The following is a 19,313-nucleotide window of genomic DNA, read 5'->3' on the forward strand; positions in this document are numbered from 1 at the left end:
CACATTGCAGCTCTAGCGAACGTGTTTGACTTGTTTGTGTTATTCGTGCGCCACCAGAGCTGTGAACCCACACGGTTTACCCCGTATTCGTGGACAGGGAAATTGAGTTTTCAGGTCCATACGGCGTACAACAGTTTAAATACGGACAAATTAAAATATATACGGTATTTGTGTTTCTCCCTTGTGATGGAGACTTTGTAGGATAAACGTTGATATTTAAAAGGGGCACGGAGTGACCAATAAGGTCTGAATTGGTCCGTAATAAGGTAGGGCACTGATAAGGGGTTGACAGATGCATATCAAATTATGTGGGTCATTCGGTAAAGTTACGTAGATAGGTTAATAATTATTTGGGTCATTCGGTAAAGTCACGTAGATAGGTTAATAATTATTGATCGCGATGAAAACGTCGTGATATTGATCTTTTTATTATTATTTATTATTCGCTTTCTTTTCATTTGTATTATTTTATTGTTATTTTTTTTCTATCTACGTGACTTTACCGAAAGAACATGAAAGCCCCAACTGCTTCCACTTCAGTAAAAATGTCCTTGCTGTGGTTATCACACCTGATGATGATTGCTTGCGTTGCAATCGAAACGTCGTGATTTTTAATAGTTATTTATTATTATTATTATTTTTACACCTACGTGTCTTTACCGAAAGAACCAAAGTCTGGACCCCAACTGCTTGTGTCAATAAACCGAATGACGTAATTTGTGTGTGACGACGTTTCGCGTGTGACGTTATTACTCCCCCACCACCTCCTACGTCTTCAACTGGCGCGGAAGTCGCTTGCTGTAAGTTGCGTCAACGCGTCGCATGATACTTATAAATCGAATCAACCGTCGCAGAGAGAAAGGGCGACAACGAGCGAGAGGCAACACGACGTGAGGAGTGAATGGAGGCGAATGTTTGCCGTCTATCGAGTGCGTGTAGCGGGCCGTGGTGGGCGGATGAATTAGGCGAGCCCGGGCTGTGTTTGGGCCCACATCAAGACGCGCGTCGCTTACGGGAGAGCTTGCGCTATGAATATAACTTGAATATATATTCATATTCTTAGCTCTTTCGGTAAAGTCACCTAGAAGCGAAACAATAAAATATGTATAAAACAATAGTGAGAATTTTTTATTGTTTTATATATATATTTGTATTATTTTATTGTTTCCCTTCTACGTGACTTTACCGAAAGAGCTAAGAATATGAATTACTGCAGTCACGAAAGCTTTAAATCAAAATTTAACTTGAATATAGTTTAACACGCGGTAGGCTACAGGGGGGGTGGTTTGTTTTTTTGTTGTTAAATCGCGTAAATATAAATGTGTCTTTAAAGCCGCCACGGAGGGGTTTTATTTTGTGTCACGTAAACAATGTGCCAAGTGTAAGAATGGGTGTTAGCCTTTCTGGCAATAAAACAGTTTGTGTTTAAGATATTCAAACGCCTAACTGAAACCTGTTTGCAAGGAATCATGTCTGCATTGAGCACACTCAGTACTCGTGGTGAACATGCAAACAAAACATGCTCTGGTAATGTATGACATTGTCTTTTAAATTGATCAGTCTACACCAGTCTTAGAACGTGCCAATACGTTGGTACTCATACAGCACACGGGTGTGTTGGAGAGTTAATCCACAACATTTACAATCCCGAGTACGACGTTTCGCGATTAATTAGAACTAGCATCATCAGGCGGCAGCCTACGTTTTAAATGTTTCGCTAGTAATTACAAATAGTATCATGCGATAAGCCTACATTTGGAACTGACTAACCTCCATGGGGAGGATATTTTTCTTCAAACAAGAAAATTGGGGAAAACTCCGAATTCATTTAAATACAGCATAATATTAATGCGAAAATTATAAGATTGTTTTATCATCGCCTTTTGTAAATTGATCGTCGTGTAATAGCTCACGGTGCTTTAAACGTTGTGTGTATGTGTTGCAGTATGTATGTATTTGTTGCAGTATGTATGTATTTGTTGCAGTATGTGTGTATTTGTTGCAGTATGTGAATGTTTTGGTGTTCTTTAAGAGCGATGAATGGGGTTGGTGGGACGTGTGTGGATCAGGGTTGTGTGGATGTGATGATGCGAATGCAGGTTTGCTTGTCACCGCCATCACCGTCGTCATCATTACGAATAGCATCGTTATTAACATCATTACAAAATCATGGAAGATTACAAACAGCATCACCACCATCATAAGCGTCCTCATCACTACCAACATCATCATAAACATCATAACCAACATTGTATTTTCTCTTGTCATAAGCGTCATTATAATTGTCACCACATAATCAGCATCATCAACACCTTGATTGCATCATGAACATCCGGCAGTATGATGCGTCTAACTTGGGTATGTTGCCTAATACACGTGTAACCTCTTTACGTCGCTCAATGCAATTCCAAACATACGCCTCCCTTATGATTACTTTGCTAACTTTTTAACCTTTTGTAAAAAAAAGTCAGCCATATTGGAGTGCATTGCATTATTTAATTGACTCATTAACGAAAGTGGGCTTTGGGCAGGACACGCCTCTAAAAACTGACCACCAAGAAACTTCGACCCGCACTGACGATTGTGGCGAGTGTGGTCACACAACCCCACGACCCGCATAGCGTGGGGAGACCCTGATCCAGCAGTGGATTGCAAAAGGGCTGAACGTGTAAAAAACTATGCTCTGGTTAATGGTGCTTTATTCTCATTGTAGTGCAGCAATTGGTAACGGTTATCACACTGGCCTGTCAAGGTAGGTGAGAGCCTGTAGTGGTGAATGGCGGGTTGTTGTTGAGCACATTGAGTTTAATCCTCACACATGTCCCAACGCATATATATTTTTTTTGTCTTGCAGGGCCAACGATATGGCATTCAAACCAGCCTTGGCTGTCTTACTTCTCACCGTCGGCTACGTCAGCGGTTTTGGCAATGGTGAGGCCTCTTCCAATGCGTCATCATGCTTTTACGTGGGGTTCCTGTTTATCCGCAGTTTCTCTTGGAAGTGGTTAATGTCACTGTTGATTTTTATCTAATTATAAACCAGATTTTTGACCAATCACGGACCGACCTTGGGTTTCAGTTGATTAAATATTAAGGAAGTCGCTACTTTTGTTTGTGTAGTGTGAATGGTTTAGGGTTAATGAACTTAGAGTTAGAGTTTAGTGTTTATGGGTAGGGTTAGGCTTTAACAATTTAGTGCAGTAGTACCCAACACAGCTTATTTAATTACATTACATCTTTGGGCCCTGTCGTCTTGGCCAGTACTTTTATCTGTGAGGGTTGCCAGCCCACAAGCTTGTGGATTAAAATCGTTCTTTTTAAACTTTAAATGCTGAGCTCTGGTCAATTCTTTACAATAAAAAAATCTTTGCAAGCTAAAATTTCACTTCATTGATGTCTGCATTACCGTATGTGCCTTTGGTGACTCCGTGTGTACTCATGCATGACTATGACTGAGAACGTGATTGTGCGTGCCTGTGTTGTGACCGCGTGTGCGTAACTGTGCTCGTGACCGTGCAGACCGCTTGCTGCTGCGGGACGTCTCGGCGCTGACTCTGCACACCGGCAAGATGACAGCCGGCCGGCGCTCCGCCGCCGTGCCTCAGCTGCGCTGCGTGGGTGGCTGCTCATCGTTCACGCCAGACGTGGTGCAGTGCCTTAACCGTGGCCACGATGGCGTCGACGTGCAGGTTGTTGTCGCATCGACTGGGGCGAGAGGGAAACATTTTAGGATGGGCAAATACTGTGTGTGGGATGCCACGGTGGCTCGGAGATGTTAACTACCTCGCCTGCTATGCAGGAGGTTGTGGGTTCGATCCTGACCCTGACGCCTGTTGTATATTTGGAGTTTGCGTGTCTCTCTCCCCATGGTTGCGTGTATTTTTCTCTGGCTCCGGTTTTTCCCTCCACGTTTAGAATCAACATCACATGTTGAGAGTATTTAACTGCTATATATTTCCACACAATAAGCCACTTTGTTGAGCTATCATTTGTGGCCAGGTCACTTCTGAAAAAGAGATATATAGCTCAGCAGATTTTACTTGGAAAAATAAAATACAGTAAAACCTTGGATTGCGAGCATAATTTGTTCTGGAAACGTGCTTGTAATCCAAAGCGCTCGTATATAAAAGCACTCGTATATCAGTTGTGATCACGTGACGCTCGGCAGACAAAGCGTATACGTACTACTCGTATTGCAAGACCTCGCCCGTTTATCAAATTAAAGTTTATTTTAAAAATTTGCTCGTCTTGCAAAACACTCGCAAACCAAGTTACTCGCAATCCAAAGTTTTACTGTAGTTTCGTTTCTAATATTATGTCGATCAGTTGCTTATTTCAGTGAGATCGTGGCGTGTTAATGTGTGGTCTGCCAAACGTACATCATATTCAGTTAGGGAAAAGATTCCCCCCCTCCACTCCCGCTTAAACACTCTCCTGCTTTAAATCAGAAGCATATTCAGCACATCTCACAGTCCTGGCACCACTATACTTTAGTGACGTAGCTATTGATTATGCAAGCCCCCAGGTTAGAGAGGCGCCGGCACCGGGTTACAAAGAAAGGGGAAATTGGGCCCCACACCAACCATGCTACGCCACTTGCCAACTTGTACACTGCTTGCCCCTCCTCACTCCTATCCCTTCCCTTGCCCCTTCTTACCCTGCTGTCTTCCGTCCTCCTGTCCCTCCAACCCTGTAGTGGGAGTGCAAGGCGGACATGGGCAGCTCGTACCGTTTTGGCAGCATTTCCGTGAGCTGCGAGGGCTACGACTACCCAGACGACCCGTATGTGCTGCGGGGTTCATGCGGCCTCGAGTACTCGCTGGTGGGCGGTGGCGGCGGCGCGGGAACTGGAGGCTGGAGGTCCAACAACCCCTTGCCCGACGGCAAGGGCAATGGTTCGGGGGTGTTGATCATCCTGGTCCTGATAGGAGTCGCTTTTGGGGTCTACAAGTTATTCCTGAGCGGTGGTGGCACTGGAGGGCAAGACGTTCCGTACCCGCCCGCCGATGATGTGCACCAGCAGCACGCGTCTGGGCTTGGTACCGGTCCTGCATACCCACCACCACCGCCACCCTACTCCTTCAAGAACCAGAACCCCAGCTCAGGTTAGTTTGGCTGCACTGTCTATGACCGAAGTACCCTGTTTCACCGGATCTCTAAATACTAGTTCAGAGTTGTGCCTGGTCATTTCTGAGATGGAAGTCAGTCTGAGAATCACCATGCTTGGGGCTACAAGGTGGTCACAAATTGGCACTGCAACAGTGGATTCTTAAATCTGGATGGAATTTGTTACTGAAATGCTTGGATTGTATCCTGTTAACTGTGGATTCCTGCTGCACCTAAAGCATGTATTAACATCTAAATGTAGGGGCCCCCTTTGAAATAATGCGTTGACATTCCATTAAGTTTTTTCTGGTTAAATAAAGTGCATTATTCTATCATCGAGGTTAGTGTGACTTTCACCCGAAAAAAACTTCACTTCAGGTGGCCTGGCTCGTTCAAGGAGGATAATACTGTGTGGGAGCTGTGAGCTGGCGCCACCTGAAATCCTGGATTCAAGTCTGGACCGCCTCCACCGATCTGACCCTGTGTTTGGATTCTCTATGACCGCAGGCTACCCGGCAGGGTCATCACCGCCACCGTCGTACGGCTGGGCCGCGCCGGGAGAGCCGCGCATGCGCCGCCCGCCAGGCGCGGAACAAGCGGCCACGGGCCCCGGGTTCTGGTCGGGGATGGGCGCGGGAGGCCTCATGGGATACCTGCTGGGCAGCCGCAAGTGAGTGCCGCAAACGCATGCACGTACCGCACACGGTGACCATCATCATCATCGACCATGGTCTGTATCTGGGTGGTTCGGGTGATAGGCGGTCCAAAAATCATAAGAAGGTGCGGAACCAGTATACAGGGTGATCTATGGGTATAAGCAAAATATAAGCAGAACTTTGTTCTGCGTCTTCACAAAAGTAGAAATATGTTTGGTTATCCAGACCAATATTATCCAGCAACATTAAAAAAAAATCCCACCACAGGCTTTTTGGGACTTGGTGTGAAATGTCTTAAAAGAGTGATACATCTCTATACGTAAGTTAATTCTTAAGCAGACGAGATGACGCGAAGACCACAACAAAAAAACCTGTCATGTCACCCCCCCCCACCCCCCCTCCCAACTAGTTTTAATAACACATTAACTCTGCCCAGGAAACCAACATGCTTTGAGAAGAACGGACAGTGTTAAACGTGTTGATGCGGTTCAATCAAATTTTTCGGTGCCGCTGTATAAATGCGTGGAAAGCAAAACATAAAGTTAATGCAAAAAAAAAAAAAACGTTACGTCACACACCGTCACCACCGTGGCCTTTCACGTGGTTGTAGTAAGCACGCTCGTGGACATGCGATCCGTCGGTGACCCTGCCGAGTTTCTCCCGTGCGGCAGTTCGGGCCCGACGTACCACCATCAGACGGCGCATAACCCGTCGTGGTTTGGGAGCAGTAGCAGCAGCAGCAACTCTCGCAGCGTACCCAACTTCAGTGGCGGAGGTGGCACGCGCACCGCATCGGGTGAGTGCGACGACACGCAGCACACACCCTCCGATTAGCACGGTTGGCTACGAATGGTGCAGAAGAAGTTACAAAAATTTCGGTCCCCCTCTGTAACCGCCGCCTTCCCTTGTTCTCTTAAAGCCTCACCTCTGCTATTGCCCATTCTCTTCCCTCACTCCCCTCCACGTCCCTCCCCTACCCTTTTGTGATCCATACGTACCCTCTATTGCGGTCACTCATTCCTCAACCCTTGCACTCCCCTTTCCATCTAGATCAGGGGTCACCAAACTTTTTTCACAGTGGGCCGGATAACTGAAAGAATGACGAGCGCGGGCCGCATAATAAATACATATTTCTGGAGCGTCGGACCTGTGTTGACAGCTGGAAAATCTGGGGGCGGGAAAGAAGCGTGTTTGTGTGTGTTGCCATGGAAACCATGGTAACGTCAGAGCTTAGGCGGAGCTACCACGAGCCGGGGAAGTACTTGGGATGGCGCGAAATAAGCAAACATTACAATAAACACGAAAATCTAGATACAATAATTTAAAATTGTAAATTTAAGGAACATAGCAGTCAGAAGGTCTCCGCATGCATGAAGATCTCCTAGTATTCTAAACATAATATTTAAATTGTATCACGTCTCGTATTCCATACGTTTTATCAACCAAATTTAAGTACCGTCGGCAGGCCTGATGGACTGACATCATGCGGCCCGCGGGCCGTAGTTTGGTGACCCCTGATCTAGATCATTCTATTGTCACCGTTTTTTTATACTATGTTAAGCGCCTTGAGCGAAGCTCTATAGATATAAAGCAAGATAAGCAAACTGTTTTTGATCGTTACGCCACCGCTCGACGGGCATTTCCATTCGCAGGGCGGTTTTCAAAATGGCGTGACGCATTTTGCGAAATGTCAGCGGCTATCTTGGTGAAATTATTTCTATGAATTTATCTTAAGCTTTTAACGGCTAGTTTTAATGTAAAACTGCTGTATGTTAGATGCAGAAGTACTGGCGTCATGTATAATGTCTAGTATTAGGCCTCTAATTTATACATGGTAATGTTAGGCGTGTAACTCTTAATGGAATCGTTGGTTGAAACAGATTCTTACGCTCACAATATTTTATACTTGTAGAGTTCATCTGCACTTGCAATAATTTATTGTGATTTTGCAAATTGTGTGTACAGGCCGCTATTAATCCACTACCATATGAAGACCTTTATATGCTTTTGGTGTGCAGGGTTGTTTGGCCATACTGGTCAATGAAAATGCCCCTATTAGGCTAAATGGATGAATAAAGTAGGGCAAACAGGAGAGGACAAATGAGACAAAAAATATATAATTTCTTGAATCGTGACAATTCAACACACTGGGGAAACGGGGGGAGAGGGGAATAGGTGAATTGTTACATGCCTAGTGATTGTTATGTACAATGTGTGTGGGTAATTATAAAAGCAGAGCAATAAGCAAACCCCGGGCATTGCCTTGACTGGTCGCTGTCACCACACCTTGCCAACTGCCGGCACCAAACATGAACCCCATCTATTCTTGAGCAACATCAACAGAATGGCGTTCGTCGCTTTTTTTATTAAATGCTTTGCAACGAAGGTGGAAAGTTTTTATGCATTTACTGTGTCCGTCTGTCTGTAACGAAGGGAAGGCATAACTCTCACGAAGATGATCCAATGTGCAGTTTCTATTATTATTTATTATTTCTATTTTCTATTAGAGACTTGCCCGATAGGAAACTAGCCCAAAACCTGGCGATTACCAGCGCAAAAAAAATTTGCATTGCCGGCCAAGGCGCACATGCCTGCCCTCTCAGTAACCTCGTTGTGCACGGCATCATTTTACGTCACGTGTGGCGTAACCCCATCTGGTAGTGCAGATTGGAACGTGCTTTATTGTTGCTCATGAAATACTTTTGAGTATGAGCGTTCCACAAGCCATGCATATGCACAATTTCTCTTGTTATTTTGTCGGCAGGTTTTGGAGGCACGACCCGTCGCTGATTCCTCCCTGCTCACCACCGGATCTTTGATGCAGCGCACATGAGTGGAGTGATAAGTCCGACGTCTGACTGAAGCATGCTTTATTATTTTCTCTGTGTGGCGCATGGAAGCTTAGATCAACAGCAACCATCGCTCGGCAACTACTGATGATACGTGCTACCATGGAAACCAGAATTGGCTCTCATTGTTAATCCTAGAATGCAGCTCTGGGTCAGATATTCATCTTTGGTATCCATCTTACAGGCTCCTGCATAACCTCATACAAAACATTTAGCATCTTAATACATACAGGAACAGTAAGTCTTTTGTGGAAAATATACATTATTGCTTGTTTTAGGGTCTTCTCGACAAGACCAGGGGTTGCATCCTTATGTTTGCTTTTTCTTCCCAATCACATTCCATCTGTTCTATTTCAAGTCGTAAGATTAATTTAATTTTTTTTGCAACTCAGCAGTGTAACATCACCCCATGATGAATAGAATTAACCTCTGGAAGTTGTCACATAACTATTTCTGAAGTTCCTTCATTCACCTCTTATCCTCACTATCTAGTGTACATGCTCTGCAATAGATGTTTGTCATGTGACAATCCATTTGGGTTTTTTTAGGCAGAGCTGCTGTAAGCCAAAGCAATGTTTTTGTGGCCATTGGTTAACTTTACGCTTTAGAAACCAGCTTCCCCAGAATTTCTGTGGCCTCAACTCAGTGCCCTGACTAGTCACCAAACCACTTTTACTTCTTGGCAACGTCTGGGTGGTCACAAGCCAGAACCAAATACCGGATGGTGTGGTTTTGGCCGATTTAGAAAATTCCATTGAGTCAACATATCTCTTGTGTGACCACATGATCGCAAAATGACCATAAAATCCAGTTTAGAAATGTGATGAGAATGTCTTAAGCTACAAATGATTTGTTAGTTTTTAAAGTGATATTTGTAAATGATAGATTTTCTGTAAATGTGATTTAAATATAACGCGTCGTTGAAAACGTATCTACTGATGCACGCCAAATGTGTTGTCGGTGACTTTGTATGGCTATATGGGTTTGTGTTGTCATATGTCCTGTCCATGTATTAAAAACAATGACTTGGTAACAGCAGTGTGTCAACAGGGCCTTATTAAATGCATGCACACACTTGGCAGGGCATGTTACATTATTTAACGTGACAGATTGGCAGCACATTTCCTGCGAGTTGCAAAGGTTTGTGGTCAAGAGTCCAGCAGCCGCCATGGTTAAGAACGCAGTTGTGCGTTAACCAAGACGACCCACCCTCAGCTTCACAGTGGCCCTTAAAGTTTCCGGCAACAATCAAAAGTGTTGACCAAGGCCCACATTTTTCAAGTTACCCGCAAATTACTTAAATCTCGCACAGCAACGTCCTCACAATCATTACACCGCGCCTCCCTCCAATGCAGAAGAGTCGTCCTGCGGCAGGGGACCGTGGTTGCAGCTGTCCCTTAAAGTGCAGACTACGATGTAACCTCCTTCACCCCGCACCTCTGATTAGCACGGTTGGCTATGTACGGTTTGAAAGAAGTATGTATGTAGATGCATCGCGCCTTTGAGATAGCCTGTGCTATGAGAATAGCAGGAACACATGAATGTATTCATGATTGACTTGTATTTAAACATGCCAGTCTTGAAACAACAACAGCATCGTCCTTGTCATTCGATGCCGCCGATATTAGCTAAAAAAAAAAGCCATTTCACATGACGCTATCCTAACCGATGGGATTACTCGATCCATGGATCACTTGCCAATGAATCAACTCGGTGATTAACCCTCAATAACTCGATACTCCAACTTGGCTCTCGGATCGACGATGAGCATCAATACAATATATCTCGATTCAGGTTTCACAACCATATATGGGCTGATGGCTGATCGGTCATTTCATTGTATTACAGCGCCCTGTGCCCATAACCCGACACCACCAGGTGACCATTTCTCCCGTGTCCTCCCAGCGCTGCACCGACGCCGGAGCCTTCAGCCGCTGACGCCGGAGCCCCCTGTACCGGTGCCACCACCACTTTGTGCATTGCCGAGAAGTGCACGCGCAGGTGCATGCGCTTGCTGAAGCGCCGGCCGCAGGCGCTGCACTCGAACGGCTTGTCAGCCGCGTGCATCTGCTTGTGCCGGTACAGGTTGCAGCGCAGCGTGAAGGCCTTGCCACACACCTCGCAGCTGAACGCGCGCCCGCCCGTTTGTGTGTGCGTGCGCGCGTGCGCCTGCGCGCAGCGTTTTGTCCCGAAGCCGAGGCCACAGGTGGCGCACGTGAAGGGGCCGCCACCGAGGCCGACAGTGGCTGCGGCGGCGGTGATGTGAGAGGCTGGTGGTGGTTGTAGTGGTGGCGCTGGCGGTGGCAACGTCTGTCGCTGGTTGTACGGACGGCCAGTGGGTATGCACCGGCGCCCCGGTGGTGAGGGTTTAGCGGCGTAGTCGGGGTAGATGTAGGCGTCGGTGGGGGGCTGGGGCAGGATGGGTGCCGTGTCCTCTTGGTTGTGGCTCCATTCGGCATTGCCTGGTGGCGCATTAAGATAGCACGAGTCGTTAATAGAAAGAACCGCACAACTGCACTCTTTTTTTATTATTGCAGATGCACTCAGTAACAGACCTAATGATAGTACAGCAGATGATCTGGAATTGAGCAAGGTCGTAGGACCTTTGGAAGAGACACGATGGCAGGGAGTTCCGATGAAGACTTAGGTACGAAATGGAAAACCAAGTTTCTTCAATTCATTCTTATCTCGATGTTAACATAGCCATAGGAACCGTAGTTTTAACAGTCGTATATCAATACATGAGCATTTCAAGAGCTGAAAGTGACCAATGTTCTTGCCACCGCTGCTTGAGGAGGACTGCTTTTAAGGGTGGTAGTGATGGAGAACTACAAAGGGACAGACACAAACACGTGTCATGTGACCTTGCGGTTGTGTCGGCCACGTGTCGTCTTCCCACTCCCCGGCCTCCGGAGGAGACTCGGGGTCTTCAAATGCCGTCGCCTCCTCCACCTCCTCCTTCAGCCGAGGGGCGGCCAGGACCGCAGTGAAACTCTGACCCAGACAGTCGCTCACGAGGGTGCCAGCGTCTGGCACGAGATCCGCTTCTGCGGGTTTAGACAAAGATCTCACGTTTTACCCTCAACAGACTGTTGGGGCAAGTTATGTTAGCGAGTAGCACCTATGAAGGCCGGCACGGCACACGAGGGGGTGGGTGGCCAGCATCGTGCCTGGCTGCCTTTGTGATGTTTACACATAGTACCATGTACTCATTGAGGCTGAGTTAATCTAGGGGAGACCCAAGAATGGTTCGGATAATTTTCTTTGGCATTGGCCGTGAGCAGGAATCGAACTTTGGTCGTCGGGTTCAGAGTGCAGAGCGCTAACTGCTATGCTACCACAGGTGTATACACACACGTACTGAACGTACAGAGGTAATTAGACACATTTTCAGAGCTTGTCCATCAGCCTATGGGCCTTCCGAGCCAATATTTCATACCGGCACTCGTTTAAGTAAGCAAACTCTGGACCAGTTTCGACCTTCTGGGTCACATCAGCTGAGTCAGGCATTGGTACTGTTATATTGTGACCGCATCTCAAGGTGCGATAAAAGAGGAAGAGGCTGATAACGAGGGACATTTCCTGTCTGAAAATGTAGAAGTTACATATACGAATAAGGAAAATGTTCCCACTCGTGACGGACGGCCCTGAGGCTGTTAATCTGTTAGCTCTGTCCGTCCATCTGTCTGTAGGGGGGGGGTGGGGGTCAAAATAATTATCACAAAGAAGATCCCAGTATGAACATAATTATTGTGTAAAATGTGTCGCTATTAGCAACTTGCCCGACTGAAAATAGGCAAATTGATTTCAAACGATTGTTGTAAAGCATTATGCAGAAACGATGTACTTTATATGCATTTTGTCTTGTTTATCGATTTAAATGCTGGATGGCACCTTCGTATGGGTCTTTTTTAATGCGGGTGACATCGAAGCAATCTTCACGGAAGCCAGGAGAAGCCTCCTCCACAGCCTGGGAGACCTCAGCTGCAGGGATAATGAAGATGAGAACAGCCATGAGGACAATCACCTCTCTCGCTGTCGGAATCTCCAGAGAACTCCTACAGATGGTAGAGCTTCGTGTCTCGTTAGGAAACAAATTCTGTAAATGGCACCAAATAACCACTTCAATGCCTGCCAAGAGCTCATTCAATGAAACCGCCAGTTTTTGTTTACTTATCCAGGAAACCTCGGCGAGTCTCACGCGGCATCTGGAATCCTCTTCCGATATTAGGAAGCCACTGGAGCTATCCACTTGAATATAGATTGAAAACTCATTTATTTGCAACTGCTTAGTTTGTTGTCCTTCCCCACAACTCTGATTAGCACGGTTGGCTACATATGGTGAGAAAGAAGTTCAACATACAGAATAAGCGGGTTGAAAAAGCATAGCAAGTGTGGCACAGTAGGGGGCACAGGTGGTGCATCAGCCAGTCATCTCAGTCGGCCCGTGGCACCTGGGTCTGCCCCGTGACTTCCTGCCAGCGGGCATTCGACACTTCACGTGGCCTCAACGTGCACATCGCCTGGCATAAGCGCCGTGGGCACGTCACCGCCACTTAATGGCGATTGTTGATGTTGCGGTAGTGTAAGCGGTTGGCACGTTGTGCTACGAACCCGGCTAACCAAATGTAACATTCGATGACTGCACAAGTGCAGAAAATTCCATTATTCTCTACTTTTACACTCCCAGAGGCCAGATGCCTTCACTACCCTACACTCACCTGCATTAAGAGTGGTCAAACAACCTCCATGATCTTCCCAGTTGGGGAGGCGGGGGGTGAACCCTCATTCAGCAGTGGATTGACAAAAAAATGGTTCCAGTTAATTCAGCGCCTGAAGAAGCCCACGGCAAGTGGAGTGAAACCTTGGATATCGTGCCGAGCAACATTCAGTACGATCAAACAACACACCAGAGACCTATATAGCACAACCACTGAAACCTACGCAGGTCTAAAACATGGCTGCCACACACCTTCTCTTGAGATGGGAGTACTTTGGGATGGCCTGATGCAATAACCGCCTGTCCTCCCATCGCTGGCACACATCCGTGGCGTTTGTGTCACCACCTCAGTCGGCAGCGCCGGCTCCAGGCAGCGGAATCTCTGCGCCGACTGCAGCAGCTCGCGGCTCAGGGAGCTCAGCGTGGCCACGATGGCGTCGAGGACGGCGCGACTCGCCAGGACTCCCTCGCAGCCGGGGGCGCACCCTCCCGGCCCCTCATCATCCTCCTCCTCATCGCCGCCGCCGCCGCCGCTTTCATCGTCCCTGGCTCGCTCCTCCTTCCCGTAGTCTTGGCCGTTGCCGGACAGCGGCTCCCGGCTGCGGCTTTGTCGGCGCTGGCGCCTCCACCACCGCTGTCGCTGCCGCGGCGCCAGCGCGCGCACGAGCCGGCGCAGCACGGCGTAGAAGGCGAAGGGCAGGCGGTCGCGGGCGGCGCCCAGCAGCTCGGCCGTCACCTGCGCGTCCTCGGCGCACGCCAGCAGCTCCTCGTAGTCGCTGATGCCCAGCTCGCGCTCCATGGCGTCGGCGAACTTGAGCTTCATGCCGCGCGTCGCCAGCCACGCCGGGAAGTCCCCGCGCGGGTCCGGCTCTGCCACGGCGCACGCCATCGCTGCAACGTGAGTGACAGTGGGCAAAACGTCTACATTCATTTATGTACGTATGTCAAAATTTTTCGCACCATACGTAGCCAACTGCGCTAATTCGAGGTGCAGGGGAAGGACAACAATTAAAAGGTGTGGGGAAAGGACATGTGCCAAGATTATGTCTGCCTTCCCACAATCTAAGTTTTCCAGGGTTGTGCTGTAACCCTCTCTGACGTGTTTTTAAGTTGTGTACATTGAGTTGCTCGGCACCATGTCCAACGTTCAGAAGTTAAATTCAGCTCCTGAAGAAGCTCCCAGCGCGTGGCGTGAAATGTCAGACTTCCCTGACAAAGCGTGGTACAATCCACAAACACCCCAAAGTCTGTCTTTTTTAAACGACTGTCACGTTACAGCTATCATTTGTATAGATTGTATACCATCACTGTCCGCAAATCCCTAGTCACGAGAACCTTGAAGGCATATGCCTAGCCATGGCCAGCTCTCACAATCCTTCCAATGCCAATACACTTGGCACCTGCACACGACCTGATTTCGTCGCTCCATCTCCAAACCTGTCAAACCCTTCAGTGCCTACCTTATTACAGACCAATTCAGACGTTATTGGTCACCCCGTGCCCTTATACATCTCAACGTTCATCTTACAAAGTCCCATCACAAGGGAAAACACAAAGAAATAAAATAAAAATTATTTGCCCGTATTGAAACGGCTGTATGGACCTGAAAACTCAATTTCCCTGTACAAGAATACGGGGTACACCGTATGGGTTGAGACGGTTATGTATCTCGTCCATGAACATCGAACTCACAAGACGCGTTCCATTCCTTGGCTGCCACTCAGGGGTTATTCTCAACCATCGGTCATCATCCTTTGCAGCCATGCTTTCGTTTATGAATAGTTTAAACGAGCAAGTCAAGAGCCTGCGTATGTTCTCCAACGCATGTAAAGTATGCAGAGCTTCTTTCGCACCGTACATAGCGCAACTGTGCTAATCGTAAGCGTTCTTTCAATTTAATTCCAAGCGTGCGGCTCTCCGTGCTTCTGAGCGCACTTTTTAATCTGCACATATCAGCACCCATTGTACACACGCTTGTATAATTGCGCGTGTGTATAGAATGGTGCGGTAGTGCAAGTCTGGCAAAAACAACCCCCTACCTCGTTGGTGCCGGACGGCAACGCTGTGGTGAGCAGTGCCGTGGGGGGAGGGCAAATATACATTGGCCGTTCCCCTCATGGCGTTTGTAACCACCACAGCGGCCAAATGGGGGCTCTGGACTGGTGCGAGGGGCTGGTAACCCCTCCACCTTCAATTAATTACCATCAAACAACGATTAAAATTTTTAATTAATAAGCTTGTGCCGGAGGCCCCGGGGGGACAGGCCTCTATGACGTCTCCTGGCCAAATCCCATTTGGCGGAGCCAGGAGACTGAATCCTTACCCTCAGGGTTCCTCCAGAAACAACAAAAAACCACTACGGGTGGCCACGTGGCATGTTTGAACGTTCACTGCGGAGGAGAGGCTGCCACTCCTCTGTCGGGAGCTGGACTGGTACCGCCTGGATCTCTGTGGTATTCAGGAGGTCCGGTGGACCCGGCTCTAGCTCCACCCACTATGAGGGGTGGACAGTCCTCTACTCGGGGCAGGAGACTACCAAACACAACAGGGAGTGGCTCTTCTTCTGAACAAAAGAATGAAGGGGGGGCGTGGGAGCGTGGCGGTGAGGTGCGGAAAGCTGTAAGCCCCAGGCTACTTTGGGCTCGCCTTCCCATCAACCAGAGGCGAGGAGTGGTGGAAGTGGTTATTTATGCCCCCACCGAAGACAAACATCCGTGAGGGTATGCAGGCAAGGCCGATGAGTCAGATGCCTTCTATGACCTCCTGTCACAGGTGCTAGCTAAAGTGGCCCCTTGGGATTGAGTCATCTTGTTGGGTGACTTCAATGCCCGAGTTGGTCATGATGCTGGTACCTGGTCTGGAGTGATTGGAAGGCATGGGCCAGATCAGCTCAATAACAAACGGCAGGAGGCTGCTAGATTTTTGTGCAGCCCATGGATAATTACCAATAAGCTGCTCCGGCATAAGAGGTTTTTGGGTTAGATCGCATAAATAAATGTGATCTAACCCAAAAACCTCTTATGGATATTGGTCGCGAAAACCTACATGTTAAACTGACTGACGCTGTTCCGGCATTGGTGCATCCACACAACATCATGGATGCATGCCGGGTCCAAGCAAGAATATCTGCTGGACTACATAGTGACGGAACAGCAGATGCGGGCCCATGTCCTTGACACCAGGACCTACCTTGGAGCTGATCTGTCAACTGACCAGTCTGGACCACTGGACGAGTTCCGCAGGATTGGAAGGATGCCCTGGTGGTCCCCCTCTTTAAGAAGGGGGACCGCACAGACTGTAACAACTACAGGGGCATCTCACTCAGTTTGTCGGGAAAGGTCCTGGCAAGGATTATTCAACATCGCTTTGCCAGGCACGCTGAGGAGAGGCTTGTGGAGCCCCAATGCGGTTTCAGGAAAGGGCGGTCATGCACAGATGCCATATTTTCTGTCCATCTGCTACAGCAGAGGTGTAAGGAATTCCAACAAAACCTACATCTCTGCTTTATTGACCTGGTCAAGGGCTATGATACCATCAGTAGGCCTGGGCTCTGGGTTGTTCTTCGTGCTTTCGGAGTCCCTGACTCTCTGCTCATGATCATTAAGGACCTTCATGATGGTAAGCGGACCCGGGTAAAACTACATGGCTGGGAGTTGGAGCCATTTTCTGTTCACCTTGGGGATAGACAGGGATGTCCTCTGGCTCCCACATTATTTAACATATTTTTAGACTAGGTAGTTCGTGAAGTCTTCAATAGCTGTACTGGAGGAATTTCCATCTGGTACAGATACCCTCTTGTTCAACCATGCTATTTATGTATGTGGATGATCTGGTAATTGCTGCTCACTCAGAGGAAGAGTTGAAGGTGCTGCTGCTGAACCTGGAGCTTGCCAATACTAAGCACTTGCCTGGGTATTTTGTCCCATCGGACACTCCACCCCCACAACTCACAACTGGTGATGGGGCAGTTGTGGAGAGAGTGGAGAGTTTCCCATACCTGGGCAGTGTGCTTATGACCGGCTCCGGTTTAACAGCAGAGGTCTCACTCCGAATCAGTCGAGCAGCAATATCTTTTCATCGGTTGCGTAACGCTGTGTGGAAGCTACCTGGTCTGTCGCTCCGCACTAAGCTTCAGGTCTTCTCGGTCACGGTCATTCCCTCCCTTCTCTACGCTTGCGAAACGTGGACCCCCTTAATGGAACATCTTCGCCGGTTAGAAACATTTAGGCTGGCCTGCCTACGATCCATCCGGTTTAACCAGGCTGGATTGTGTGAGGCGCTCACAAATCCTGGAAAGATCTGGGCAAGGTCCCATCGGTGAGCTCCTCCGGCGGGCAAGGCTGCGTTGGCTGGGCCATGTAGCCCGCATGCCCAGCCACCGCATGCCGAAACAGCTTTTGTTCGGCCGGATCGAGGGGGCTAAACGGGCGCGGCACGGGCTAGAGAAGAGATGGAGTGATGTGGTACAGGAGGACGTGGAGCTGAGTGGACTTGCCGATGACTGGTACCAGCGGTGTCAAGATCGGCCTCTGTGGAGGAGGCTCGTGAAGGTCGCTACTGGGCAGTTGGAGGCAGTCGCCCTCCAACAACAACGGAGGGCGGAGGAGCGACGCTCACAACAACGAGCGGAGCGCCGGGTGGCTAAAGCACAGCAGGTTGGCACAGTAGGGGGCACAGTGGTGCATCAGCCAGTCATCTCAGTCAGTCGACCCGTGGCACCTGAGTCTGCCCCGTGACTTCCTGCCTCAACGTTCGACACTTGACGTGGCCTCAAAGTGCACCTAGCCTGGCACAAGCGCCGTGGGCACGTCACCGCCACTTAATGGAGATAGTTGATGTTGTTGCGGTAGTGTAAGTAGTGTAAGCACGTTGCGCTACGAACCCGGCTAACCCGGGGTTCGATTCCCGCTCACGGCCAACGACACCATCGGTGACGATTATCTGAACTGGTACCTGGGTCTCCCCTAGGTCTACTCGGCCTCAAACGAGTATCCGGTGCGGTGTAGTAAAGACCCGCCACTCGCGGGAGATAAAGGCGGGCGCGGTGCGGACCACCCACGACCCTTCGTGTGCCGTCCCGGCCTTAATAGGTGCTCGCTAACAACGCTACATATGTGTGTCAAGATTAAACACTTTATTTACCGGGGGGGAAAGGACTGCTCGCCGGTAGTGCTCGCCAAGGCCTCCTTTGCTCGGGAAGTTCCCTGCCCCTGCGTTGCGGGGCGGCTGCGTCTTCGAAGGCGAGCCCCGAAGCGCTCGCAAGCGGCCGAAAAAAAAACCACTTGGACAGTGTGGGGGGGGGGGTGGAAAAAAAACCCCGCGGGGAACACGAAGACAGAGAGAGAGAGGGGGGAGAGAGGAAGGGAGAACGTCCACTGGCGCAGAGAGGAGCTCAACAACTCTCGCGGGCGACCGGGTCGGCCAAGCCGACGCTGCTGCCCTTGACCTTTAACGGAGCCGCAACGCGTTGTGTGTGTGCGATCTCTGAGAGAGGAGGAAAGTGCGATGGATTAACTCCAACCTAGTCGCTCGCGTTGATTCTAGGAGGTGAAGAGAAAGGAGGGGGTGGCGGTGGACAGCGGGGGGTGGCGGCGGCGAGGTGGGTGAGCGGTGGTGGCGGCGGCGGCCATCTTACGTGAGGGTTGAATCCCAGCGGCGCGTGAGCTTCGGCGGCCATCTTACGCGAGGGTTGAATCTCAGCGGCGGAGGGTGGTGAGCGGCGGCGGCCATCTTACGCGAGGGTTGAATCCCAGCGGCGGCGGGGGGGGTTCAGCTTCGGCGGCCATCTTACGGGAGGGTTGAATCCGAGCGGCGGAAGGGGTGAAATTCGCCGGCCATCTTACGTGAGGGTTGAATCTCAGCGGCGGGGTGGTGGTGGTGGGGGGCTACGGAAAGCGCAGCGCGCGCCGCTCCGTTGCCGTTATCCGGTGAAGTCCCGCGCGATCGAGCCCCCCCCTCTCTGTCCCCCTACGTAAGATGGTG

General features: G+C 49.2%; 2 protein-coding genes across 6 annotated transcripts; one reads left to right on the forward strand and one right to left on the reverse strand.

Moving 5' to 3' along the window:
• Positions 1-657: 657 nt before the first annotated feature.
• On the forward strand, positions 658-9,646 carry SARAF (store-operated calcium entry associated regulatory factor). 2 transcript variants are annotated; one of them, XM_032970914.2, is made up of 7 exons: positions 658-800; positions 2,855-2,931; positions 3,520-3,689; positions 4,697-5,105; positions 5,614-5,776; positions 6,434-6,558; positions 8,527-9,646. In XM_032970914.2, the coding sequence occupies exons 2-7, from the start codon at positions 2,865-2,867 to the stop codon at positions 8,550-8,552; spliced, it is 960 nt and encodes a 319-aa protein (XP_032826805.1). In that variant the 5' UTR covers positions 658-800; positions 2,855-2,864; the 3' UTR covers positions 8,553-9,646. The 2 variants fall into 2 exon arrangements, with proteins under 2 accessions (XP_032826805.1, XP_032826804.1); XM_032970913.2 differs by having other exon boundaries at positions 784-890.
• Positions 7,864-19,057, reverse strand: LOC116951965 (uncharacterized). Of its 4 annotated transcripts, none has more exons than XM_032970899.2 (5): positions 18,967-19,057; positions 13,584-14,222; positions 12,506-12,595; positions 11,476-11,658; positions 7,864-11,073 (listed from the first exon to the last, which is right to left on the reverse strand). In XM_032970899.2, exons 2-5 carry the CDS (start codon positions 14,218-14,220, stop codon positions 10,454-10,456), a joined length of 1,530 nt encoding a protein of 509 aa, XP_032826790.1. In that variant the 5' UTR covers positions 14,221-14,222; positions 18,967-19,057; the 3' UTR covers positions 7,864-10,453. The 4 variants fall into 4 exon arrangements, with proteins under 4 accessions (XP_032826790.1, XP_032826791.1, XP_032826789.1 ...); XM_032970900.2 differs by lacking the exon at positions 18,967-19,057 and adding an exon at positions 18,474-18,929 and having other exon boundaries at positions 13,584-14,201; XM_032970898.2 differs by lacking the exon at positions 18,967-19,057 and adding an exon at positions 18,474-18,929.
• Positions 19,058-19,313: the final 256 nt, after the last annotated feature.

This window comes from Petromyzon marinus, chromosome 44 (assembly GCF_048934315.1).
Source record: "Petromyzon marinus isolate PM22_M1 ecotype Great Lakes invasive population chromosome 44, UKy_Petmar_22M1.pri1.0, whole genome shotgun sequence".
In the NCBI taxonomy this organism is placed as follows: Eukaryota; Metazoa; Chordata; class Hyperoartia; order Petromyzontiformes; family Petromyzontidae; genus Petromyzon; species Petromyzon marinus.